The 27,175-nt window shown below is 35.6% G+C and overlaps 2 protein-coding genes and 1 long non-coding RNA gene across 3 annotated transcripts in view; 1 reads left to right on the forward strand and 2 right to left on the reverse strand.

The window, feature by feature from the left end:
- LOC149717978 (orexin receptor type 2-like) lies at positions 1-26,986 on the reverse strand. Its single transcript, XM_089841793.1, has 5 exons — positions 26,408-26,986; positions 4,247-4,649; positions 2,520-2,688; positions 2,328-2,440; positions 1-771 (listed from the first exon to the last, which is right to left on the reverse strand). The coding sequence occupies exons 1-5, from the start codon at positions 26,828-26,830 to the stop codon at positions 650-652; spliced, it is 1,230 nt and encodes a 409-aa protein (XP_089697919.1). The 5' UTR covers positions 26,831-26,986; the 3' UTR covers positions 1-649.
- The window catches only part of LOC149717977 (uncharacterized), a 133,627-nt gene that overhangs the window by 35,020 nt on the left and 71,432 nt on the right, over positions 1-27,175 (forward strand). Inside the window, exon 3 of the long non-coding RNA XR_016368304.1 lies at positions 4,249-4,678. This is a non-coding gene — a long non-coding RNA (uncharacterized LOC149717977). The remainder of the gene's footprint in view (positions 1-4,248; positions 4,679-27,175) is intronic.
- On the reverse strand, positions 14,874-17,307 carry LOC149717979 (uncharacterized). Its single transcript, XM_089841792.1, has 2 exons — positions 16,638-17,307; positions 14,874-16,569 (listed from the first exon to the last, which is right to left on the reverse strand). The coding sequence occupies exons 1-2, from the start codon at positions 17,065-17,067 to the stop codon at positions 15,302-15,304; spliced, it is 1,698 nt and encodes a 565-aa protein (XP_089697918.1). The 5' UTR covers positions 17,068-17,307; the 3' UTR covers positions 14,874-15,301.

Below are 27,175 nucleotides of genomic sequence, written 5' to 3' on the forward strand. Positions count from 1 at the left end.
TTATGAAAAACGTACATTTTTAATTACAATTTATCTTTTGTTTTTTAAATGTCCATTTATAATTTATATATGACACTGAGAAATAACACCGTGCCATATTAAGTGAGCACTCTTTGTTTGGGGGTTTATTTTTTAATATATCTTTAAATTATTTTAATTAATTAGCTGGTTGTTCTTTTCCAATTTGGAAACATCGAGTAGAATTTTTATATAGTTTTAATTTTTAACAACAAGTTCAAAATTAGGTGTTTTTTATTTTGAACAACGTTTATTATTATTTAATTTTAATTATTTCATAATAATTTTATATTAAAAATATACACTAGGGCAGCGTATTTAATAATCTGCCATTTAATAATTTATTTCATTGAGATTTGTAACGAAGGGAAAAATGTTTTTGTTTTATCCTCTCCATCTTTAACGTTAGGCTTAGCTCAGTACCGACTTTTAAAATGTTTTCCCGCTTTTTCCACAACGGCGACGATAAGAAGACATACCGCTAAGCCTTCGTTCAAAGTGTTGGGAAGAAAAAGTTTCTTTGAATTGTAAAAGACGTTAGGTCTAGTAACGAATGTCCTTTGTAAGTCGGGATTTTTATTCGAACTCGCTTCGACAAAACTTATCCAAAATTTTCTAAAGGAATCTGGCATCACGCTTTCAAAGAGGTTTTGAACGTAGCAGCCGCTCGGTTTTGACTCGTCGTCGTGGTTCTTGTACGGGTTCTGGTACAAAGAATGCAGAATGCGTTCCTGAATTCGCGTCGAAATTTACCTTAGGGAATAACGAAGAAAAGTTTAGGGTTGTGTAACAGCTAGAAAGCTCTTGTTTCAAAACCGAATCTACTACCGTAACATTCGGTATAAAAATTCAAATATATTCCAGACGTATGAAAAGAACTTTACAAAGGGTTACATTGATACCCCTTCCATATGTTAACCATAGTTTTTTAAAAGAAAATACTCTTTCTTCTCTCTATCGGAACTACTGAAACGTGAACGTGAATTTTCGCTTTGATTTTTAAAGTCTATTAAACCTTTTGTGATGGGACAATTTTTGCCGCAGTCAACAATTTTTAAAAACTTTTTTAAATTTATTTGAAGAAGCTAATTTCCATTTTCTTCTTCAAAGGCTGCTCATACGCTTCAATAGTATTTGAGTGGCTTCGAAAGCAATAAATTTATACGTTTTTCTAAGCTGCTCAAACAATAATAGGCTCAATCGTAATTTTTATCATGAAATTAAAAACAATTTTCTGCAAATTATGACCATTAACTAACATTATCCGTAACTGCTTAACAAAAGCCTGATAATTATGAACACCAATTGCGCAAATACCTCGTAAAATTGCGTAATTAATATTAATAAGTCATTCCTAATCTCCTTACCAAAAACCCCTCCCAATTTAATTCAAATATGATGGTCTAGAAATCATAATATCGAGATTAGTTTGTCTGTTTTTAACGAAGAATCATTAGCTTGGCGTGGGTTTTTGCAGGGTAAACAGACTCGGTTTTTGGCAGCATTCGAACCTTGCCACCGTCACTTAATCCCATCTAGGCGCTTTTTTTCTTTTATCTCGTGCATGCCATGGATAACTGACTTACGATGTAGCAAATGGACGGTAAAGGTTTGTTAAAGCCTGGTCAAAAGGCTCAGAACGAAATAAGAGATATAGGGTAGGCCTTTGGAATCCAGTCGGTGGTAACGAGGTCTTTTGGAATTGGCAGATATCCCCTTAAACGCCAGCCCATGGAGCGAAGGGGGATGGGGAAGAAAAGTGTTTTTGGAACAAGCAAATAATAAACTTAAGCCTCGGTGCCTTTCCTCTAAAGTTACGGTAGGTAGGGCTGACGCCCACCCGCTGAGAAAACCGATTACTTGACGCGACGGTGAAACACTGATGTACGCCCTTAATTTGATCAAGGGAAGTTTTCCATTCTCGTTCGTTGGACCCATCCTTGTCCGAACTCATTCCGAAGGGAATATCAGACGATGGCCAAGCTGCGAACCTTCCCAAACTTCCTAGATAGATCTATTGGTTAAAGTACACTAGCTCGAAGACACGTATGACCCATGACAAATTTGCTAAGGAGCTCATACTAATCGCGCAACCGTAGAAGACTGTTGTACTGCCTTCCATTTTGGTAGACGTTACCGCTGTTTAGGTTAGATCGTGTTTGACCAACTCAAAACTATCAGCTTCTAGTTTAAACTACTTCTGATATTGTCTACTGCAGATTGTGTTTTGGTTTATATCTTCTGTTGTCGCGTATAGTTTCCGTCTACCATTTTGTTTCTACGGTTATCAATTAAGGACACTAGCTTACCACTCATGAAATTGTAAATGATGGGATTGATAGCGCTGTTGGCGTAGCATAACCAATGTGATATCAATGACGCCACCGTTGTAGCGTGCGTTTGAGGTATCCAAGTGACGTACCTGCGTATGCCGTAAAAGGGTTACCATCGTCGAAGTAGTTGCGATTAGACCTAAAAAGGTTTTTGTAATTTTTGCTCACCTGAGTGTATTGATCAGATGAACGGGCAGATAACAAAGAGCAAAAATGACCACGACAGCCATTAGCATTTTGGCCGCCTTTCTTCGCGAGCGTATTTGTCCTTCGCAAGCCGCGTTCGGACTCGAGTTGAAGCGGATGGCGCCGTTCCGGCCAGCGTGCTTCATTGTGGCTGCGAACGAGAAACACAAAAGCCTTTCAAACTCCTCAAAATAACTTTCTCTCCTCCATTAAAAGAAGAGGAAAAAAGAACGAAAACTTTTCATCCCATCAAAAGCCCAAAAGCCAAACCCTAGTTGGAAACACTTTGTCTTAGGAGGGCTGATTTTTACTTTACTCCCTCTTTAGCTAACTCTTTGCCAAATATTAGCTTTGGGGTTAATTTTGCAAAAGAGGGAACGTTGCGAACAAGTATGCCTGCAATGATTTTTATTCCTCCTCGTTCCATCCATATCTCACCCACCGTCTTCCTCGGAGAGTATTTAAAATTTTAATCCACGGTAAACATTTTTAAAACAAGAGAGAGAGAAAGGAGGGAAAGAGTCAGCCAAGGACGGTGGTAATTAGTCCCACAAGCTCTTTTGCGTAAAATTCCTTTCAGCTTCTACTTAACTGCGATTAACATTTTTCTTGATTAAGTATTCTTTACATTCTCGCTGGTTTTCCTCAAAGATTCTTAGCTCTCTTTAGAATTATTCTAGGGAGGAATTTTCTGTTTATTCTTTTCCATTATTATTATAATCCAAAAGAATTAGGCCTAGGCATTTTCCTCTTATTCTTGTTTTCTTCCAACAAAATAATTAGCTATTTTCCTCAAAGATAAAGATAAAGATAAAAAATAAGAGTGAAGTACGTTGCCTATATTAAGAAATCTGACGATGATTAATCCTTTCAGTTTATTGTCTGACCCAAGGCTTAAGGAAAAATGAGGGAAGGAAGGCGAGACAGGGAGTATCCAGCTATCTTCATTCCAGAGTGTCTCGATATATTCGTATCTTCCGATTGTCTTCCCTTTTCTCTCTCGCGAGATTAATTATTATCTTAATTAATTGGAGGTTCGTGGCCCCGCAAAAATCGGTCAGAATGCTTGCTGGTCGGGGGTCTCTCTCTTGTTTAGGAGAATATTTTGTAAAGGAGATTTTTCCAAAAGAATGGCCGCATCTCGATGCGACAGTTAGAAAAAGATTTGAGCCTAGAGCGGTGTAATGCAATGCCCATCTCTATTATATCAATCGATCTCGATTAAATCTAACTGGCAGATTAGGATTTGATCGTTGATGGCGGATATTTAATTAAAAGCGGGGGAAGTTGTATTGGATAAATAGTGACTTGGTTTTTGTTTGCTTTTTATCTCCTTTTTTTTTTGTTCTCTCTTTGTTGACCAAAAATAAAGTCGGGTGTTGATTTGCTATCTAAATATTTATTTTGATTGGCGTTCAGGGAAGTTACGCAATTTAATTCAGCAATCACGTGACCTAACTCTGTCAATTGTTGATGCACGAGGGATTTGATTAGAGATTATTTACCAAGCACGTGGCATTAATCCCCTCGAGAAACAATTGTGTTAAAGCGCTCGTGAAATTTCAAAATATCAAACAAGGCTTAACATTTTTTTTCAAATTACTTTTCTACAAATTGTTTAATTATAAATGTCATTTATGTTAAAATGATAATTACGTAATTAAGTTTGAGATTCAAAACTAACGAATGATTTCTTAATCTTTACTTACAGCTTCTCCTGGTCGAAAGTGAATTATGGGTTTCGGAAGCTCCAGGAATCTCGCGATTCCACAGGACCCTGACTATTTGACAGTAGGCACCCAGCATAAAAGCGAATGGAGCCATATATAATAGTACCACTATGACGAGTTGATAGTACTTGGTCGACTGGTCATCCCAAGTGTAGGCGCAATCCGTCAGATACAATGTCTGGATTTGCAAATCCTTCTTGGGAATTGTATTCAAGACGATGGCGTCCGGTAACGAGATGAGAAACGAGAAAATCCAAATGAAGGCAATGGCTTTCTTCGCTCTCGACGCTGTACTTTTGAAACGGAGAGGATAACAAATGGCGTACCAACGATCCACGGATATGAAGGTTAACGTTAAGACTGAGACGGACACTGAAACACTCTGTGGAAACGAGAAAATTTTAAATCTTGGTGAGTTTTTAAAAACTTTCTAGTCCTTAATTCTTCAGTGAAAAAAAAAATCAATATAAGTAAAAATTAATCAGTGGAACAAAGTTATAGTTTGGCTTAAAAATTATAAGACATTTTGTTTAAATCCCCTAATCTTTTGGGATTAAATTACTCTGTTTTTAACAGAGCTTAAATATGAGCTTGAACTCCCCCCTGCCCCCACTTATTAAGAAGGATTTAAGAACATGTCACGCAGCCTGTTGCCTCGAAGAAAACGCCATGTTTTTCTCTTTTAAAATGAAAAAGAAAATGGATCTAAAGAAGCTATAGAAATTTTTCTTTACCGCTAGTTTTCTTCACATATCTTGTGGTATAAAAATGAAAGGCGTTGAATGCGAGGTTACAGCTGCTTTTGACCTAAAACGACTTCTCAAATCTCTCCTAAAAAGTTTAGTTTTTTTTAAGTAAAGTTTCTTAGAAACATAAAAAAAATTCATTATTTTTTATTTGCCTTACTGCCTAAATATTACTCGTAAATAAATAAACTTAGTTAGGCTTAGCTATCTTTAAATACCGCGCAAAGTTAACAAGATACGTTAAGCAAAATATCCCCGGAACTTTACCGGAAGGATGGGTCTTATTTTACCCGTTTTTCCGGAAATATAGGCCCTTAATCCCTTCTTCTACGCTACTTGATTAGCTCGATAGGGTCTCCTAAGCTTCTTTTCCGCCATGGGCTATAGAAAGAAAGCTATGGCGTTTTTTTTTTCACAAGATAACCCTTGGGGTCTGCATACGCAATGTAGGCTTTTCTTACGCATAACTATAAAAGTATAGGCCCTGGAAGTGAGATCATAGCTTAAAAACTTCTTGTACCTTTAATATCCCATGAGAATGGCGAATGAAGAGCCTTCAATCATAAGTTTAATATAATAACATCTACGAAGTTAAACAGTAGCCACAAGTTTCTTAAACATCATTTAGAAGTAATGGCGGGGATACGTGATAACTTAATTATTTATTTACTTATGGTTCCATACATAATTGAGTAAAGTATAGAATTTAATATTTATAAGGTTTTAGGACGTGGTTTAGTTATTAAATTAATGAGCAAGAGAACCTCTTATCTGTCCTGATAAGTATACGCCTTTGCATTAGGGATGCCGAAAGACCTAATAAATACACCAGGGGGCTTTCGGTACATTTTACTTTTTGTTAACTTCCTAGATCTATTTTTTACTTGCCTTTGGGGAAAGAGTAGGCCTAAGCGTTTACTGTTCTTGGCTAAATAATTTCTTTGCCATCTCTCAAGGAGTCAAGATATATATATATGCTTTAGGGAGCCATTTGTCACCCCTTTCACTCGGATAAAAGTAACATTGCGGTATTACAACTAATGATTATTTTAGTCTTTTTATAAGCCTTGGTCTATATATACCTTTATAAGTTCTTATTCTTCATCAATAACACCTTGATATGTTAGCAGTTATGAAACTACGGAGTAGGGAAAGTAGTTCCTGGGTGCCATATAAAGTTGATTTAACCCCCTTGATATTATTTTCAAAAGTGAAATTGAATCAGAAGCCAAACAACAATAATAGTGTTACATCATTATTTTTCATTCAATATCTTCCTTTTCAATCTTTAGGGATTTTATATCACATCGTGAATTGATTCTAAAATGAGCTGACCATATTTCAAAATATCTTAGTCAGTCTCATAAATATATGCTTTATAGTTTCGCATCATATACCCTTCAAAAATATTTATTTCTTAGATGCTATACGAGCTTCCATTTTTCGCTGATATCTGTATAACGACGAAACTCAATAATCTTATAGACCCGTCTCACGTAGTGGTGTTATATTGAAAAATGCGTGCCCATGCACCCATGGGATTCGGAGAAAAATGTAACTCCCTTATCCATCCCCCAAAAATTTTAGATGAAGAAAATAAATGGGGTTGAATTGAAAAATACTTAAGGCTTAAACTCGATGAATTCATCTATCAAAATTGTTATTGCGAAGAAATATCCTAGATACTTTAAAACGTGACGTGAGCCCATCTTTGTATACTTTTGAGCGTTAGATCTTTCTGATTCAGAATGCGTGCAATTTTATTGCGTCTACCTTACATTTAGTTATATATTCCTAAATTTTTGTAGCAAACACGATGTATAATTCGATTCTAAAAAACAATTTGACAGATTATGCCCTACGTGTAGAACACGAAATAAATCTTTTAGCTGGAAAAAAAAATGGAAAAACTTGGAATAATTCTTCAGGCATTTTTTCATGAAACTCTAGTCAATCATGAAATGTTTTCGTTTTAAATGCAAAACACTGAAGATGTGCGGGGGAAGGGAAACGTTCCCTTATTTAAATGTAAATTAGGTTTAGCTTTTTCCAAAAGAGTAAGTTTAAGAGAGGTTTTTACCTCCCATAAAACGATAAAATACCAAATCCGGAAGTGTTTTTCCCCCCTCTATTTTCAATTAATACTTGTTATCCTTAACATAGTATATAGCCAATCAATTTGGAGGTAATTAATTTAAATCAATGGTTCTAGCCCTCTTTTTCCGTATTCATTTACTATGCGAATAAGGGTTGGAGCTTTTGGGGGGGGACAACGAAGGGTCTTCGTTTTTGTAATGTAATACTCCTAATGGAGGATTTTGTGAAGGAGTCTTTACTTATTTTTTATCTCTCTTTCTTTCTATTAAAGCCCGGCACTGTAACCTTAAACCTTATTAACCTTAAAAAGTGTTGAGGGCACAAACTTACTAAAACCGAGGACCGTCCTAAGGATAGTAAAACCCTTTTTATAGACTGAGTAATTCTATACTTTAGTAAAGAAATTGGTTACGTGAAGTAAAATATGGTTAACTATACGTTTATGAAAAAAGTCTAATCCAATTTTGGGATTTTGATGTTTGTACGAATTATTACCACCATCACGTGTTTGGCCTCCCAAATTCTAATGTTTTCGTTGTAATTTTAAACGTTTAAACCTAAAGCTTTTTAGCATATAATTAACTTCCGTTAATGGATATCAAAGTGTATTTACGTTAAGGAATGAGGTGCACTATTTGTATAACCTTGGCCACCCATAGAAATGTCTGACATTTTTTTTGGAGAAAGGCGTTTTTGGTTTACTCTTATCTGTTCGTTTCATTCCGAGGTTACTATTCAATGGAAGGTAATACCGCCTTGGAAAAATGTATCTCATTAGAGTAAGCGAGTAATCCTACGCATTGAAAACTCGGTATGAACCCGGTACTAAAAGTTTTTTGCTAAGGCAAGGCATAACGTATTCAGCCTTTCTTCCGGAATTCTATCCTCTTCATCCTTTTCTTTAGTTTGGACCACGCGAAGAAGCTGAATTTACTGTGAGGTGTTGGCTTTGGTTAAGAGTACTAATACTCCCTACTTTCGCTTAATTCGTCTCTACCTGATGGACAAATTTTAGCTTAGGGCCAACCAGCTTTATCTCGCCTAAATAAAAAAGGGACGAATCTTGATCCTAGATATTCATACCAAGCTTGCTTCTTGGCGTTCATTCCACGCCCTATTAATTTTCGTTTATCTCTAAGCTTCTATTACCATTGCATTTTACGACTGAAATGGATGGTCCATCTACTCAGCCTCTTACGGCTATCATCATCTATACGAACTAAAACCATCTTTTACTCTCGCGCCTTATTTCGCTTTCGAAATCCTCGAGTAATAAGGGATGCTCTTCTTCGGTTATAAGAACTTTTTTCCGAGTCTCAGACAGAACGTTTTTATCCTTTCTTAAGTGGCAGAGGGATGGGAGCGATATCCATTTTTTAACACCACCATTTTCAAACATCAAGACTTGGTTATTTCTGCCTAATTTAATTCAGTTCACTACGACGCTCGCTCCGAAGGTTCTCCGCATTTTAAGAAGAACCAACTAAGATTCAATTTACTTTGGTAAACAAGTTAAGCCTTGGGCTTTTGTCAGCTCTTATTTCTTCCCATGAACTTTTATACGCGAGTTTTTCAAGGACTCGATATTTGTAATTTTAGAGATGGGAATCTCTTGGATGGAGGTTGTTTATCATGAATTAATACATGTATACCCATGAATATAACGTTGTTGTTACTGTTAAACGAAGGTTAAATTCGAAAACTCTATATCTACATCTCTAACGTAATTTCCTACGTCTTGCGCTCTGATTGGTTCTTGAAGAATTAAGACTAAAATCTACTTGACAGTCAGGGGCTCAGAGACAGTGCGAGGATTCTTATTCACTTGCATGAATAAATTCTTGATTTCACCGATGGCAAAATGTAAAATTGAGTTTGAATTATGTTGTCAAAAACAATACGAAAGAAGAAAACCATAGGTCGACGTCCTCTGAATTTAAATTTTTTGGGTAGTTTACTTATAAACAGTTGCACCGCTGGAAGCTTTTAAAATAGACGCGAAAACAAAGTTCTCTTCAATTTAAAATATAGTTTTTTTTCCTTTCGAGAAATACTCTTTTAGAGGTGTAAACAAGGCAAAATTGAAGCCGCAAAATGATTCAAGTTTTGAGAGTCCCTTGGTCTCTGACGCTTTTTATTTAGGCCTGGCAAACGCGGCGCGTACACTTTACCATCCATATCATTCTGCAACGCGTATCCCCCAAAGGAAGTTATGGGCTGCTCTAGCTTTTTTAGATGGTTAGTTTTTTTTTCAGCACGAGAATGAACCACTATCGAAGCTTAGTTAAGTGAAATTTCCAATTCAAATAGGCGCTTTCCTAAGCTTTTGCATTCGGTAGGGTCTTCGCTTCAAAAAGATGACTCGTATATTGATAGTTTTGCAAAGTTACTTTCTCGGGGCCCTTTTTTTCCTTCTTTTCCTTATTCAATGTCCCCGAGTGCTGCTTTTTGCGTAAATGGTCTAAGAAACCTTTGATATCGACGTATCCGGTATACTTGTAAATGTCGCGAAAATATTAGGCCTATATCAACAAGAGTTTGGTCAAATATACTGGCATATTCATGTATAGGTTAAGCTATTTTGGGTATTTCTTCGAATCAACCATTTTATTATATTGTATAAAAACAACGTCGCCATGTAAGGCGATGCCTTATATGAGGCTCAAAGTAAGCGATGGGTTTATTTCCTGAATATGTTTTGCCCATAAAGTATTAGAGGTCGAACGGAACAATGTTTGTGTGCCATTGAGAGGCGGAAGTTAGGTCCCCTGGAACGGCCGAGTCAAAAGCCCATTCAAAATCTTGAGCTGAGAGTTGAGGAAACAATGAAGGTCCATTGTTTTGGTGGTACTGTACTGATTCTTGTTGTGTTGGCGCAATTCGCTCTTTGCTTTTGTTTGGGAGCTATAGTACCTATTGTTCCGTTTCCATAGGAAATAATTTTGCCTTGCTTTTGCATCTCTATAGACTGATCCCTGTAGCGTGCAATGTTAGATTTAATTGAGCTATGGAACCGGAAATGGATTATTCGTTGGTTGATACAAAGCGTAAATTAAGTTGTTGTTAGAAACACGTATATCCGAAAGAGATTTATACACAGTTTTAGGTTAAAGACCTCTCAAGTAGTTAAGCGTTGTTATGGTGATTGAACTATGACCTTCACCTTCATTCTGATTGGTAGATTTCAAATCTTACGTCATGATATTTTGAGTAGTAATTAAAATTTATGACTTCAATACGCAGCTCGTTGACAAACCTGGGGATTTTAACCCAATTCAAACTGAAGATTCACGGTTTATTAGTATTATATCTCATAAACGGAACCCCGCTTTGCTAAATAGGCTTAGCTCGCCTGAAACTTGACGAAATTAGGCTAATTAGCCTTAATATCCCATTAAGACCCGTGCCTTTTAATTATATAGCGAAAATCATATCAGTTCCAATATATATGGTTCGTTTAATCTCATACGGTTTGTCTAAGGGTTGCTGGTCAATAAGCTCAATTTAACTTGGTATTTCTATTATGTATGGACATCGTTAAACCCCATGAAATCTGACGAAGATAATTAGACCGAAGATAAATTAACTTTTGCTAGAAATGTCCTTTGTTATCTTGTAAATAAACTTTGGTGCTTAATATATTTCTGATAATTGTATATGGAACTGACTTTAGACGATATCTTTAGTAGAAAATATATATCTTCAATTTTGCAACGCCTCATGCATTCGTCGATTTGACCAAGGCCCTTTAATTTCCACAATACGTCTATGGAGAACTAAACAATCTTGTCGAGTGTATGTGTATTCGTGCGGATTCGTATATACTCTGATCCAACTAACCGGATTTCCAATTTTCCGTATGTAGCCGTGAAACGCGCTTGCAAATTAGATCTTTAGAAATTGGCGCCCCAGATAGAATTCGGAGACGCGACCCGCTCTTGTCTTGAGTCTGTTTCGATTCCTGTTGATAATGGAGTTCTCTATAGCTCTTAATGTTTGAACGCCTACGTCAAAGGAACGTGTTAAGTTCCATAGAGGAAACTTTAGTTTGGCTTGATGTACAAGTTTAAACGGCAAATTGGTTCGGGCTATTTAGTAAATTAGAGGTAAAGTTTGCGTAGTTCAGATAGCGTAAAGTTTAAGATATCACTTTGAATTTGTTAAGTTTAAATTTGTATCGCAATTTAAAATGAAAAATTATAAACGTTTTCCTACGAAATTTAGCATTCTTTAAACCACAAATCCCAGGAATTTTCACCTTATTTGAGGATACATTTTTTTTATAATTTGAGAAATTGTAATTTTATTATTTTTTAATTGTGTAAGAAGTTTTTTTTTAATTATGAAAGTTGTTTTCCAATAATTATCCCCGATTTTTATTATTATTTTTAATGAACATTTTTTTGTTCAAGGTTTTAAAACAAAGTTTAATTTCCTAATAGGTCGCCCCCTTTCTCTCTCTGTCTCCCTCTTTCTGTCGCGGAAGAGTGAATAATATCTTGGTATAATCATTAAGCTAATGTAAAACCTAGCTTAGAATATGAGGAAGATGACCCAATAGGTGGTGGACACATGATAGCCCCCCCCCCCAAACTAAACCTTCCATTGAAATTGCTCGTGAAATTTACCAAGTACCCTATAATGAAATTAACTCGGAAATTGCATTGCGGTTCTCGTAATAGAAATATTTACTTGATTCTTAGCTCTTTACGGTAGTCACGTATTGTCCTAAACCGTTAGGATGTGTAGAATTTTAGATAGAAATTTAATACAATACAAAAAATTTGTCAATCTGAACTTAAACTATTTTAGAAATTCTCTATATTATGCCAACCATTAGTTCAGTTATCTATTTTCTTTTTATTGTTTACCATTGTTTTGTACTTAATTCTTCCATCTTTTTATACTTAGGTTAGATTTAGTCCTAACTGCTTAGCGATATTCAGTTGTTTTCTGTCCAGGGCCTTCCTCTTTCATCTCAACTATAAATTCCACAAATATCTGGACTACAGTCTGCGGAATGTTTTAGTGCATAAAATTCAGGAATTTAAGGAATCTTTCTCTGGTGTAATTTTATTATCTAAAGGGTTTGAATTACAAACCCGCAATATTAGATTTAGTTTTAAATGGATAGTTTAATCTTACTTAATATTCTTTTTTCCAATTTATCCGGACCTGTAATTATCATCTTTTCTTGTGTTCAATTTTGTAGAGAAGTTGTAGTTTAAAACTTTATTATACTCATCAGTTCAAGAGAGAACATCTCGCGAGGTATTGTGGGAAACTAGATAAAATTTTATAGAAACATCTTAACACTTCAAGTTGGTATCAAATCTTTCCTCCATTTTAGTGTAGAATATAAATTCTTAATACCCCATATTTCTTTAAAGAAATATTTTTAAGTTTCGTATAAGAGGCTTCGAATGATGATATTTCTTTTGCAGAGTTTTTAAAACTTCGTTATTAAAAAAGCCAGCTGTTTCCATATGAGCGCCACTACTCAGTATATAGCTTACTAGCGTCTCTATCCAATTTCACTTCCAACCGAAACAAGCTAGCTACTTCCTTCCCTTCCTCTTCCATAAGTTCGAATAAATCGTCTTGGGTCCTTAGAACCGTAAAGATTTATGGTAGCCCGCCCGGAACAGTCTCTCGAACTCTTGAGCGATACCTACTTCCAGCCTCTATAACTTATTATTATAAATCTTTAAGAGCTCTGCAGGCCTTTTTTTTCACTCAACCAAATATCGCCCAATTTCGAAATTATCTCGCTTGATCGAATCAATTTTTGGATGTGGTGGTTCAGCAAATGGATTAGGTTTTTTGGGAAGTGGAAGATGTGTATATATTGAATGGAGATGAAGTTAAATGCTTAAAAATAAGTTGTTTATCTATTCCACCTACTTTACAGGGTAGGTTAAACCGAAAAAAAAAGAACAAAACACTATTTAGGCTTAGCGTCCCATAGAAAAACATGGTGTTTTGGGTGGTTTGCGTTTTAGAATTCCTTAAAAACTTCTGGGGTGTTATGTTTCGGAACACTTTTAAATTGACAAATATCTATTCAAGGTGTGCCTTTATAAGTTTCATTAAGAACAATAGGCCATTTTAAAAAGTTTTAGGGTCTTGTCATCTTGTTTTTTATGTAGCTCATACGTCACGCGTACGTCACTAAAGAGTGATGCAGTCAAGCACGTTCGGTTTACAGGGGCCATTCGTCGACTGCTGTTTTTTTTAGCCTTGGCCAAAAATTATTTACAAGCGCAAATGTCATGATGTAAGATCTATATTTTGAATTTTTAATTTACTTTAATGGCTTAATAATTGTACTTATTTCTCTTAAAGGTTTTTAAAGTTAGATTAGCCTTAACTCGAAACTCTGGCTCGGGATTACTATTACTCAAGTACATAACTATAAAGTGACATCAATATTAAAATCTGATTGGCATGGCTCCTCCTAAGACGAAAGTTGCTGTAAACCAAAAAATAGATCTTCCTAAAGGAAACTGGACTAAACAGTTTAGAATTATGCCAAATTTGTTCAAGGAGAGTTCCATTACAAATCACCATGGTGCTTTAAAAGCAAAGAAACATTTGTCTCTAGGGTATAGAATGTTTAAAGCGAGCAAAGTGAAGGAGGTTTTTCTTAGTCTAGGGCCTAGAAATGACTTGAACAAAACGTTTTCAAATGCTACAACTGCGATTCCACATCAAGTCGTATTTGTAAAGAGCAAAGTGGAGGGATCATTTTCCTTACACGGAAAGTATGATGTGGCAATAAAACTGAACTGTTCAAACGGATCTGTTAATTCAGCTTGGTGTGGTTGCAAGGCAGGAAGTGGAGGAGCATGCAAACATGTTGGAGCTGTTCTTTGGTACCTACTTGACTGCAAAAGAGAAGGAAAGACATTCATACCAGACGATCAAGCATGTACGCAAAAGGCACGAACGTGGAGCGCTCCAAGTGAACAAAAATCATTATCAAAACTAAGTTTCGCTGCTTTGGATTTCATAAAGCATACACCAGGGAAAAACAGTGACGTTTTAAAAGAAAAACTGAAAAATCAGCAGTCATACAACTCTCTAACTGACTATGCCAACGCAGGTGATAATGAAGAAATGAAAAACAGAGTCAAAGCTTTAAGTGAAAAATTTAGATCTGGAAATCGGAGATCCATGCTTTGTGATATACAAGAAGAAAACCAATTTCATCCTAACATTAAGCTAGTTCCTAACCCTCTTCAAGTTATCCCAGTTCCTAATGGTGAAACAAATACAGTGTTGAGAATTTCCATTCCGATAGGCGAGATAGATTTAGATGATAGTCTTAAAGTACTTTTAAATCGTGCAATGGAAGTCACACCGGATACGTTAAAAGTCTCGTTGAGTAGCGCACTCTCTTTGGAAGTAGACACCCGAGAGCAATCCAACTGCTTACTCTGGAAAACAGAGCGAAAGGCTCGCGTAACTGCTTCAAAGTTTGGATTAATTTGCAAAAGACGGAAAGAAACAAATGAAACCTTCCTGAAAACTATTTTCAATGGAGCAGACCTTTCCCGTAACAAATATGTTCAAGAAGGTTTGCAAAATGAATCTTTGGCAACTAATAAGTATAAAGATTATCACAAAGGAACAGTCACTACTTTTTCCGTTGGCCTTTGTGTAAACCCTACTCTTCCCATGTTTGGCGCCTCCCCTGATCGCTTGGTCTATCAAGACAACGTTGGATATGGTCTGTTAGAGATAAAAACTCTTTCCAAATGCAAGGAGAAAGGTATCTCCATCGAAGAAGCTTTAAAAACTAAAGATGCTACAACAAAGTTTCTCAAGAAAGATGAGAACGGGAAACCTTTTCTCGATACTAATCATAATTTCTATTACCAAATCCAAGGGCAGTTGGCAATAACAGGCCTTAAATGGTGTGACCTTCTAGTCGATTGTGGCGATACTAATCCTTTCTGTGAAAGAGTTAAGTTTGACGAGATATTTTTTACCTCGAAAATAGTTCCTAAGCTGCTAGGATTTTACGTAGACCATGCACTGCCATATTTACAAAAAGAATGAATATTGTGATTCTATTAATGTTAACTCATATTAAACTAAGCCATGTTACTTAATCAGTTATATTTATTGTTACTGAGTGCTTGTTTTAAAAAATAAATTTGATCTCAAGTGTTTAACAATTTTGATTCTATTTATGTGAGAGCTTTACATCAAGAAGTGGTTCGTTACAAAAATTTACCAGATGTACACATATTTTCCATATTTTATTTAGTTGGTTATGCATGTTATTGGGGAAAATAGAGCTCAGGATATGGTAACGTTTTACACTTCTTATAACTCTTTCTACGTGGATACGTAAACTGGCTATTTCTCTCGTTCTCATTTCTTCTTTTTCCGAAAGTTGGGCCTTATTGCCCAAAAAAGGGGGCATGTTCAGTGAGACACCTTTTTCTTGCAATAGATTTTCTATTAAAAAGCCCCTATCGGCCATGACCGAATCACCAGGGTCTAAGAGCTTGACTAGGCCACTTTCTTCAGTTAACTCTTTGTCTGACATTCGTCCCGGAACTAGATCCGAAACAAAACTGATGAAACCATTGGGAGTAATTCCTATAAGTCCTTTTGCGGTGTTATGAGTTTTATAGGATGACCAAGTGTCACTCTGCGTTTTAAAATCATTTGGCTTTTGAATAAATAATTCTGTAGCGTCAATGATCACTCTTGTTTTGGGAAATTTAGCCTTAAATTCTTCTGGCATATATTTGTCGACCACTGCGCGGGATGGCCAAATTTTTAAATTTGAGAGCCGCTTTTCAAGCAAGTCAAACCATGTTGCGCATAAATTAGAAATTGTTGCTACAGATACATCACATCTGTAGGCAAGATCTTCTTCCAAAAGGCCTACTTTTAATCGGCACAATACCATAAACAGTTGATTTTTAAAAGATAGACTCATGGGTCGCCCTGAGTCGTTAAACAGATTTCTCTCACGTTTGCGTTTATGCCGAGATCCATTATATAGGTTTAGTTTTTTTAAATCTGGTTCAATGTATTCGAATAAATCATTGAAACTTTCGAGGTTTTCGCAGCCAGTATAGAACTTGATCATGTTGCTAGAATGTGATACTGTTTTTAAGGAAAACCTACACTTCTCCCTTAGTTGTCTTTCTAATTCCTCGGCTTTGCTTTTGTTTCGTAAATTTTTCTCCTTTACACAGGCAAGAAGATTTTTCAACCGGGTGTTTTCAATCTTAGTTTTATCCAACTCTTCAACGCATTCTTGAAGCTGTTTCAACTGCGTTTTAAGGCTCAGGTTCTCCTCAATTAATTCCATCTTGTCTTTTTTCATATTCTCCATTTGGTCTAATCTTAAACGAAGATCAAAAACTTCATTCCGCAAAGTTTTTATAATGTTGCATGATACTAAAGGATCAGAATTCAAGCCATAGTTGTGATCTGAAATTATTGTAATTTCAAGTTTATAGATAAAGTAAAATATAAATATAATAATGAAAATCCCTTACCATATAAATTATCGTCAATTTTTGAAGATTCGGGCAACACTACTTGATGTAAATTTCCAACACCTGACCTATCATTAATAATTTGGCTCTCGTCACATATCTCAACTTCATGAGAGAGTCCTAGGCTGTAGACATCTATTGGATTTCCAAAATATGTGGGAAACTTTTCAGATATTGATCTACAACCAGACTTATTAAAATGATAGCCGCAAACGGTATGGCTTTTATGCCCCAGTTCTTTCCTAATTACAGGTGTTGACCATGGCCTTCTCTGAGATACCGGACTTTTAATTTCAAGTGTATTTGATGTAATCAAATTTATCCACTCCTGGCGCTGAGCTTCATTTCTCGGAAAAGGGCTAAATGTTATCCCTGGATTTCTTCGGCTAGAAGTCCTGCACCCCTGCACACAACAATATCTTCCTACCATTTTAGTTTTTACGGTATCCTCGACAACAGTTAAGCTTAAACATTTAGAAACGGATATTATTCTACCGGAATATTACAAGTTTTCAACCAGAAAATTAGTATTACCAACCTTAAATCCCGGAAATCTAAGACGTTGAGAAATGAAGACCTATATTACAAGTTTTTCGCCGCCATTAAAACGCGAGAAAAAAACCGGATGTTTACAATAATTTCCGACTAAGAATTTTGTCAGCGCTTAACGGCGCACACAAACCAGTAAGAAATACGTCACTGATGACGTATGAGCTACATATTTCTCCAAGCCACCTCCTAATTTTTGTAAAGGCCTATTAAGTCCAAGTACTTAAATACTTAAATTTAATTTTGAAAGTATGGGGCAAAATTTCATGGACGATTTTTAGCTATAATATGGAACCTTAACTTTATCTATACCGTTATTGAAATACAGGTTATTTAATTCTGTATAGACGTTTGTCATATATAAACTAGGACTTCGTAGTTGTAGTAAAATTTAAATTTGGATTCCTTTAAAATTGAGTCCACGTCTTAAAAAAATTATTCTCCCACCAAAAAACAATCGATCTTGAATAAATTGATTTGGTTGTATTTGATATATTGACTTTGGGCTATGTTAACAAACGAGTATATATATTGTCAACGATTGTCTCTTGACACTGAAATTAAAGCCGCCATAAATATTAGTTTTTGCGGCTTTGATAAAAAATCTTTGAACGAAAATTCGTAACCAATATATTGGGATGGAGTAATCTTAGACGTAAGAAGTTTCCCATGCAGGCGACGAGATTGGAAAGAGAAACTCATTTTTGAGGTTGTTTTTTCTTAGTATTTCTTTTTTTTTTGTGCCGAGGTGGGATGAATGGATGGATGCAAATTCATATATCACCCTGATTATAAAATTCTCCCCGTATCCCTAAGGATGAATAGATGAATAAATTTTTCAAGTAAATCACTCCTTGTGTGGAAGATGGTTTTAGTAGTCATGTCATCCGAAATGTACAGTGTTGATAAATCTATCTATACCTTTGTAGCTTAGTTAATCTGTGTTGGGTTATTTTGTAGCGTACCTTTATATACGTTGCATATTCCTTCTGGGATTATCTATTTTTTCGTATTAGTCTATCTATACTGATCCTGAGTTAGTGAAGATAAAATTAGGAATGATATAAGGAAAAAGGTATAAAATTTCATCATGGGGATTGACTGTGACACTTTCATCATTTAGTGATATTTCTATTTTATATACACCGCATTTTAGATAAGTTCAGATTAAGTGCGCACTGCAATTGAAATTAAAATCGATAAGCCTTGGTTTCGTACCTGCTTCACACGTCTCTAGTGATATCTCTTTAAGTTAGCTTATAGGAAAAACCATCGCGTATACATGCGTATCCCTTATAAATATACATTGGCTCATCACCGTATGCGAAAAATATATTAGGTATTATAAAACGTAGTCTTGTTGTGTCTGAAAAGAGGGCGGAGTTAATAATAAGAGAAGCTTTATGGGATGGCGAGATGATCGAGTTGCCCGTGCATCTCCCTGAAGATTCATCTTTCTAATATTTCATTTTTTTTTCGTAATTTTCATCACTCACCGCGCGGTTTTATTAGCATTTCATTATTAATACATCAAATCAGAATATACTGAATAAGATGTTGCAACCCTTTGAGTTTTTCTTTTCTTTCAGCTTGTCTCTTGAAATTAGGGACTCGGTTGATATTATTAAATTGCACATATTATACCACGTGACCTTTACATTGTAAAAAATAATAATAAGGTAGGCGGGCGCAATTGGGGGGCCCATACGCCGACAAAAACCCATAAGGAACTAACCACTTACGTGATTTAGACCCAAGAAGTATAAGAACCTAGCCTATATCCGATGCTACGTCCCATAAAAGTCAAAGCCCTATTGGCCCTATATACCCTCCCCAACAATAAAGAAAAAAAAACCTTCTTTCCATCGTAAGTGAAAGACTGTAAATGGGGGCCCCCAAGAATTACTGGGCCTTCTTTCTTTCTTTGTGGAAGGCCCGGAACCGTACTGAGATAATGTAATCGCTTCCCTATATAAGACGACAAACGAAGTTAACTCCTTTTGTAGCAGCAGTCCCAGAAAGTGATGGGAGAGAAGAAATTCGGAATTTGTAGAAACAGATGTATTCCGGCGTACAAAGGCTTATAGACGTGTATGCTCTTTCTTTCATAGATGGATCTAAGAATCTTTTGCTCACATTGGGGAAATGAACGGGAAAGAACATGTGTGTTTGTGTCTGTGTGTATGTATTCGGGGGGCAAGTAACCTTCTTGTCCAATTAGATTAATGGTCAGTCAGTGTTGCGGGGTGCGGTTCAAAATCATCAAACACCTTATATTGGAAGCTTCATCGATATTTCTACTTTGTCGTTTTTCCCCATCTCTCTCTCTCTCTGTCTGTTATTGTATAGTTGGAGGTAATTCTAATTTCAAGTTAATAAGTCCCAAAATATTCATTTCTCGAAATTCATTTGCGTATTTTATGAACTTTAACTTTTATTTATTTATGTATCGAGTCCAATATTTTGAGCAAAGTTTAAGGGTTACTGTTAACCCTAAAAGCTACAAACGCAAGCCTTGTCGTATCGTTTTACGATATGGGGAAACACGGAATGAAACTTTCAAAAATCGAACGTTTATATATTGATTTTGAAATCAAATCATATTTTATATATTTGTTTTTGTTGTTTGTCTTTGTAAATTCGAAAAACGAAGATAAATGCTTAACGCGGTCTGTTTTGGTTAGCCGATGATCAATTTCGGAACGTCCAGGGCTATCAATAATGTTTCGTATAACCCCCGAAAATGATGTTTTCTGTTTTTGTCTTATATAACGTTTGACATGTTTTAATAGAACCATTATTCATCCTTGCCGTATTTTTCAACGGAATATACAGGATTTTCCAAAAACGGTTAGTGGTAATTTACTTGTGGTAAGGCATTTTCGATTCTATCAAATTCTTCCGTAGAACCCATTGTACATCGGTCACTATACCACCCTTTTTAATCGTTATCTAGTAGTACGTTAGGACGGTTAGGTTTTTGGTATAAATTCAGTTTACGAAAGTAATTAAATATATATATTTTAGGGAAAATAAAGACCGTTAATCTTACCTCTTTAGCAAAATTCGCGGAATTTTAAATGAATCATTATCATATTTTTCTCGTTTTATAAATAGCCCCCTTTTATTAAATTTTTATTCATTTAAGCGAAGTATGATTAAAGGATCGGTTAAAATTTGCTTAGACGCTTGAAAATTCTCTTCTTTTTCAATATTAGCTATAAGGATGAAGGAATTTTTGATTATTATTATTATTCAAAGTCGATAAGCCCTTTTTTCTTGATTGGCCAGAATTCTGGTTAACGAGTATAGCTTAAAATCCCCATACCCTTAATCTCCTTTTAATTAATAAGAACGATGAATTTAGGTTAGGCCTAGTCTTGTTTTGTTTTGATTCAGTTCAGTTTAAACGTAACTCATACCTAAGAGTAGCTAGTGTGTGATTAATTATGTGCCCCTTTTAAATCCTGATGGATTTTAGTGAATTTTTAATTTTGGTCCCAAATTGGCTCGACCACGCTTTAAATCACGTCCCTTTTCCAACGAGAAACCTCTTTGCTAAATTAAAATTAACTTGTTTATTAAAAATATAGTGTTTCTGGGGCAAGTTGGTTTCGAACCTCCCATATATATATATATATATATATATAGCAAACGTAATCCAGCAATATTCTACAAACATAGTTTGTGTTTTGAAATGAAAGTTATAAATATGCTTTATAAACACTAAATTCCCCTGACTTTTAAATTTAAAATATCACCTTCCTTTGAAATGCGCGCGCGCAAATATCCTATGGGTGAATTTAAATTTATATATCTTATTATAAGTTTTGTTAATTTTTAAAAATTTTCTAGAAATTACTCCTTAAATTTGTGTGATTTTACTATTTTAGGGTTAGCTAATGAAAAGCTATAGAATTTTTCGAATTTACCGAATGTCAAATAGATTTCATACCTTTGTGCTTTCAATTTGGTTTGAATGACAATTGTTAAAATTTTAACGAGGTATTTTCAAATATAAAAGGGGAGATGAGCATAGACGTTTTATTTCTAAAAATGGAAATTATAATTGTCATAAAGGGGTAATGAAATGGAAAGATTTAGAATTGGAAAACCATTTCCAAATATATGTACTTTTCCGTTAAGTGTTCATAAATTTTTAAAGAGTCCAAGACTTCCAATTTCCAACGGCGATTAAGTATTGGAATATTTAATTAAATCTCTTTAGACACGTAAACAGGAACCACTTAAGTTCGCAAATTCATTATGGACTTTTCATACGAATAGTGAAATTTTTCTAATAATTCTCGGGGCATCAAATTTTTATCAAGAGATGAAATTCAATTTTTTTTTATTTTATTTTGGAGATATGACTTCAGTTTTGGCGGGAAACTGAGTGAAATCGCGCCAAAGGTTAAGCACGCACTTTCAATAATTGAAATTTCGGTTGAAGGTTAAAGGAATAGTGTAATAATAGCTTAGCTAAATTTTTTAAGATAAAAAGATACTCGGTTTTCGTATAGTATAGGTTTTTCGGTGCCGCTGCTCCTTTAAACAATGGAAACCATTTTCTTCTATTAAGGCAATTGAATTTTTTTTCTAGGGTTCACTTTCGTTAACTTTCTCAAAAGAAAGCTCGGGATATCTCTTCACACATTCTTTAACTTCAAGGACGTCTTTTTTTTGCCATTAGAAAAAGAAGGGACCCTTTACCCGAATTGAGACGATTTCTCCTAGATTTCTTTAACGGATGTCGGGGGCGAAAAGAATGATAATCGAGGGGTCGGACAGTTTAAATTAATATATTTTGATTTTAGAAATAATTTTTGACACGCTTAAGGATACTTTTTTGAATCTGTCTTAATAAGAGATGAAATTTATTTGGGGCTTGTTTCTCGGATGTAATAATATTGATAGCTGTTCGACCCCTCGGAGAGACTCCCAAATATTAGTCTTTTCTTTCTAAAAAGGAAGGTTGAATGATAACCTCTAAAACTCTTTTAACTTTTTCGTTTTCCTAAGTTTTTGATACATACGTATATATATAGTTAGATGTTGCAGTCTTGAACTGGAATCTCTTTGCAGTACTGAAAATTAAGCGTTTTATATTGAATTTAAGTCCCTTCTGAGATAGCCGCTATCTAGTTGAACGTGGGTTAAGGAACCCTTATCCCCATTTTGAAACGATACTCTTTAAGTTATCTGTAGTTTCTCAAAGAACTGTTGATGTTCCGTATAGAATACATGGTTCTTTCGAGATCCTGTCTAAAAATGGAGAGCTCTCATTTCGTGATGGGATTACAAAACTTGATTTCTTACGTCATTAAGTGGTGATACCCACTCCATCTTTTGAAATATTACCCTTACTTTGTTTCCTCGTAATTTAGAACCAGTTAAACGCTCCATGCACTCTCTTTAAAATTGTAAAGATGTATTTGACGTATGATGCTTTGTACATGAATTCTGTAAGACTAAACCTAATCAATTTGTTAATCTTGCCCATTTTTGTTCAAGACATTTTGGCAATAATTTAATTTCATTTTGATTAATTCTAGCCTCGGGTTTTGTCATCTCGGCCCAATCGGTGTTATAATGTCCTAACCCTTTACAATACAGGAAATCTGATATTTAGGAAAACACGTTATAACCTTTAAAAGCACATACGTTTTTTCGGGTCGATTTCTTGATGTGGTCAAGGAAATATGATACCACCGCTATTTACGACGAGGGTTTGGGACTTTCTCGACTTTCCACTTCCCAGGAAACTCAACTTCTTCGATCCCCCCCCTCCCAAACCACTAGCTGACTGATCCTGATCCGACAGAGTCGAATGATTTTTCCCATTTAAGCTTCTAAGAAATATTATTTGGAGTTTTTTCTCAAAAAAGATATTTTTCACGTATAGCATTTTATAAAACTTTCTCCTGCAATCTCAGAGCGCCAGCATGTCTCTGATGTATCTTAGTATTTATCAAATATATCTTTGGTAGTGAAATTGTTATTGTTTGTTTTCTGATTAAGAAGTTAATCAATGAGTAACCTGAAAGTAATTATAATTCGCTTCATAATAATTGAAGATATTCAAATATTTTCTCAGCGTAGAATTTTATTCATTTATATTAAGGAAATACCACAAAATACGACAAGATGTTTTTCTATAAGTTTTTTTTTGTTGGTAAAAACGAGGCACGTAATCTTATCGTTTGTATGGATAATTTCACCCTGAGTTTACACTACGCCTAAACTAGTAAAATGTAAGTTTTAGATTGCGATGGAAAATGGTTGATACGACTTTGATAAGCGTTGCAGACTCCTGGTGGGTCACGTTACGTACCTTATAACCCGGGTCAACCGCGTCGTCATATTCTAGTCGCGTGTCATCCCCTTCAAACTAAGAAAAATGCCAGCTATTTTGGTTTAATAATAAAAGCCAGTAGGGTTCGGGGGGAAAAAAAGACGTTCTTTCTTCCGGTACTCTTGAGATGCGGAGATGACGGGAGTTTGACTGAAGCAACGTTGTTATACGCTATCCAATATCTCCCCGAACTCTGTTCAATTTCCTAAAATTTCCCTGGTTTTTTTTTCCTCCCCAGAAGTAAACTCACTAGAAGTTGTTTTGTTTATAAAATTAAAACTAGGGTTGTTCGGGCAAAGCCAACATTTAGGGGATTTCATCCCCATGTATTTCCAATAGGCCCCTGTAGAAATGTTTACCCCTCAACACTCTGAAGTTAACGGAGAAGCCAGCTACCAGGGGTAATGATGTTCCTATATGTTTTTCGAAATATTATTAATGGTTAATTTAATAAGGAGGGGTTTCTAGAGGTTACTTCCTTTTCAAGCCACGTTCACAATATTGCCTTGACCATCGGTCATTCGCCCTTATGAATTATTATTGCTCTCAAAAGGACAGACTCAAAGTAAATGCAAAAGAGAAAACATTTAAAATGAGATCAGCGACGTGTGTAAGAGTGGCATTGGTGGTGCATTGGGATCGAGGTTTCGAAGGGATTCGGAGAGGCTGGAAGACCAAAGTTAATTCTATGGACGGAAGCTCGGGAGGGAACCGTCCGGTCGCGTAGGAGTTTAGAATGAGAGAATGGACAGAGAGAGCGAGAGAGAGAGAAAAGTAATAACGCGATTACAGCCTGATAGCAATTAAGCTAGAAAGCCGAGCAAAATTTTACGAGAAGGAAACTTTAAAATTCACCCTTCCTTCTCCCACTCTCTGTCCTTCATATGGGTTAGCGTTCCTAAGGGAGTTCCGCCTACGCTCTCTCTCTCTCTCTGCATGGATAGAAATTCATTTTTTGGTATTTTAATAACGAGAATAAGAAGACCTCAAAGCGGCTTGCTTAATTTAAAAGTACAGTTAAAGGATGGTACCAGAAATCCCCTCAAAATTTTAAAATTCATAATTGCTTTATTTTATCCACCAAAAGTTCAGATTTTATCATAATTGTCAAAGAAGACTGTTATGGTTATAGAAGGAAATGTTTTCCATATTTTATAAAGATGATTAAGGTTGTATATGGAGATTTAATTCTTGTTAAGCCTCTAAATTTATATGACTTACTGAGAATAATTACTATTTTGGGCCTTGGCTTTCGATTTTTTTTTTTTTTTTTTAGTTTTTCGTTGCTGTCATTTTAGTCAACCTTTTTCACGTAACAATGCGAACAGATACTATCCGTGATTTAATTTTTAATCCGCTGGGAAGAAGCTGATAAACAGTTTTTAAACAAGCTTTCTCGTAAACAAAGGGTTATTTATATTTGTGATGTATATACTAAAAAATGGAAAATTCAATTTATCTCTTACAAAATTGAATGAAAACCCCTCAAAGCTTCGCGTTCGTTGTCTCTAACTAAATCTTCTAAAAATACATTTTCTTTTTCACCGTGACGCCTTCCTAAATCTCTTCGTTGAAAATTAACAAACTTAAGAGCGAAGACAATTTAAGTACTGTTTGAAGAGATAAAAATATTTTTAACAAAGCCCCTTTGGGGGAAGGGGGTTCGTTGGAAATGGTGAGAACCTCAACCCAACCCCCCAACGGATGAAAAATAGTAAATACTAAAAGATAGGTGGTAGTCTCTAGCCGTATAAGTACCATTGAAGAATTTTCATTTTATGCAGATCTTTGTGAGTTACTGTGTATGGAGGCTGTCGTAAGAGAAAGTTTAGAGGTTAAAGGAAAAGCTTATCTGGTAGGGAACACTCTCTAAATCAATTCCACGTTTTTCTACCCAAATTTCCCCCAGTTTCCCCGCTAAGTAAAACGACAATTCATTTCTTCTCTCTCTCTCTGAACTCTGCACTCTTTTTTTTTCTTGATAAAAAAGCGCTCACCTTCCGGCTGATTTCGTATTCATTTTCTACTTTTAAATCTTCTAAAAAATAAAAATCTCCCTTCCTAAGCCTTGGTATCCTATCTTTGAATTGCAAAAGCAAACAAGAACAATATAACTCTGAGGATAGTTTTCGGCACCGAAGTTTCTACCGAATTTTCTTCGTATAACTAATAACGTTGCATGAGAATACATACTTTACGCTGGAATGACTTCGGTGTCGAATTATAACAGAGGGTGGATTTTTAGGATCGTATTTCTGGGGAGTTCAGTGAAAGATAAAAACTCGAAAATTCTTTTTTTTTACGTCGTGGAATTTGAATTTTTTGAAATGATTGCACGATTTAGTTTTGGGGTTGTAAGGTCTTTTAGGGAACTTAGGAATATGGGTCGATTCCCCTAGACTTCTAAATATAGAAAAATGTTACGGAATTGCGCATGCAAAAAACGCATTTGAAATATAATGATATACTTTAAAGTTTACGAGGGTTATAAATATGTCGTGTGGGTCAATATTGGACTTAAATTCTTTTTATTTATTTTCCTGACCTCGCGTCTTAATGGACTCGTTAAAAGTTAAATGACCCGATGGTAATCTGCGCTAGAAGAATAAAAATATATTTAAATGGGGTAGTTAATTCCCCATTATCGCTTCCGGTAATTTTCCGCCGCGTATTTGAAGAAAGTATATTATTTTAAAATACAGCATCTTTAGAAGTAAATCCGATAGAGTTTTTGTGAAATATTTCTTTTTAATCGAAAAAAAGAAAAATGTGGAACAGTCGGTCGTTACTTAACCGTGACCACCTGTAACGACTTAATACCTTACTGTATACGGTATTCGTAAAATAGCTCGGAATTTGTTCTTACCTGTAAATAGAGTACAAGTTTGCACATGACGCTGCCAAAGAACCACGTCTCGGTCACGTCCCATAGGACGGATGGCGGCAGACAAATCAAGATGACCAAGAAATCGGCCACGGCCAAATTGACGATAAAGTAGTTGGTGACGGTTCTCATGGCGTGATTTCTGTACACGGAAATGCAAACTAGCGAATTTCCCACCAGACCCACGACGAAGACCGTCATGTGCATCGCTATTAAAATCCACTCGTACGGTGTCGGGAAAATGTACTCTTCTATCAGACCGATGTACTCGTCGTCCGAGATGCAGTAATCGTTGGTACAAATCTGACTGGTCGCGTTCTCCACCGACATGTTAAATAAATTTTCGACCAGCGGTAGGTTGGTCACTACCAAAGTGTCTCCGGTATCCTGATATTCTTCCAACATTTTACAAACATTCACGACACCCCAACCTTATTATAATCATTTACAACCACTCTCCAAAGAGTATTGACGCGTTTTTTTAAATCTTAATTTAATTTTAATTCATGGGAGGACATTCCTGGTTGCCACGGATGTAGTTTGTGTCCTCGGATCTGAGGAGAAGACGATGGCGCTAAGAGTGTACTGCCAACTTTTTTGGCAAACCTTTGGTGGTTGAAATTTATTCGGGCACTTTGTGTACTAATGTTTAACTAAGCGAGTATTCTGAAGAGTCGCCAAACGGTGGCGGCGGCGGCGGCGGCTTAGGTAATCGAGGGAAACTTAATTAGACGGTGCCGATTGAGCTTT

Source organism: Phalangium opilio, unplaced genomic scaffold, assembly GCF_054372755.1.
Source record: "Phalangium opilio isolate 3A_F unplaced genomic scaffold, DU_Popi_V2 ptg000003l_1, whole genome shotgun sequence".
Classification (NCBI taxonomy): Eukaryota; Metazoa; Arthropoda; class Arachnida; order Opiliones; family Phalangiidae; genus Phalangium; species Phalangium opilio.

Coding starts and splice junctions, on each gene's coding strand:
- LOC149717979 (XM_089841792.1), bottom strand. CDS start 17,067: ATGGTAGGAAGATATTGTTGTGTGCAGGGGTGCAGGACTTCTAGCCGA. Junction 16,570..16,637: donor AATTGACGATAATTTATATG/GTAAGGGATTTT, acceptor CAATAATTTCAG/ATCACAACTATGGCTTGAAT.
- LOC149717978 (XM_089841793.1), bottom strand. CDS start 26,830: ATGTTGGAAGAATATCAGGATACCGGAGACACTTTGGTAGTGACCAAC. Junction 4,650..26,407: donor AACTTGTACTCTATTTACAG/GTAAGAACAAAT, acceptor TCGTTTCCACAG/AGTGTTTCAGTGTCCGTCTC. Junction 2,689..4,246: donor ACTTTCGACCAGGAGAAGCT/GTAAGTAAAGAT, acceptor TCTCGTTCGCAG/CCACAATGAAGCACGCTGGC.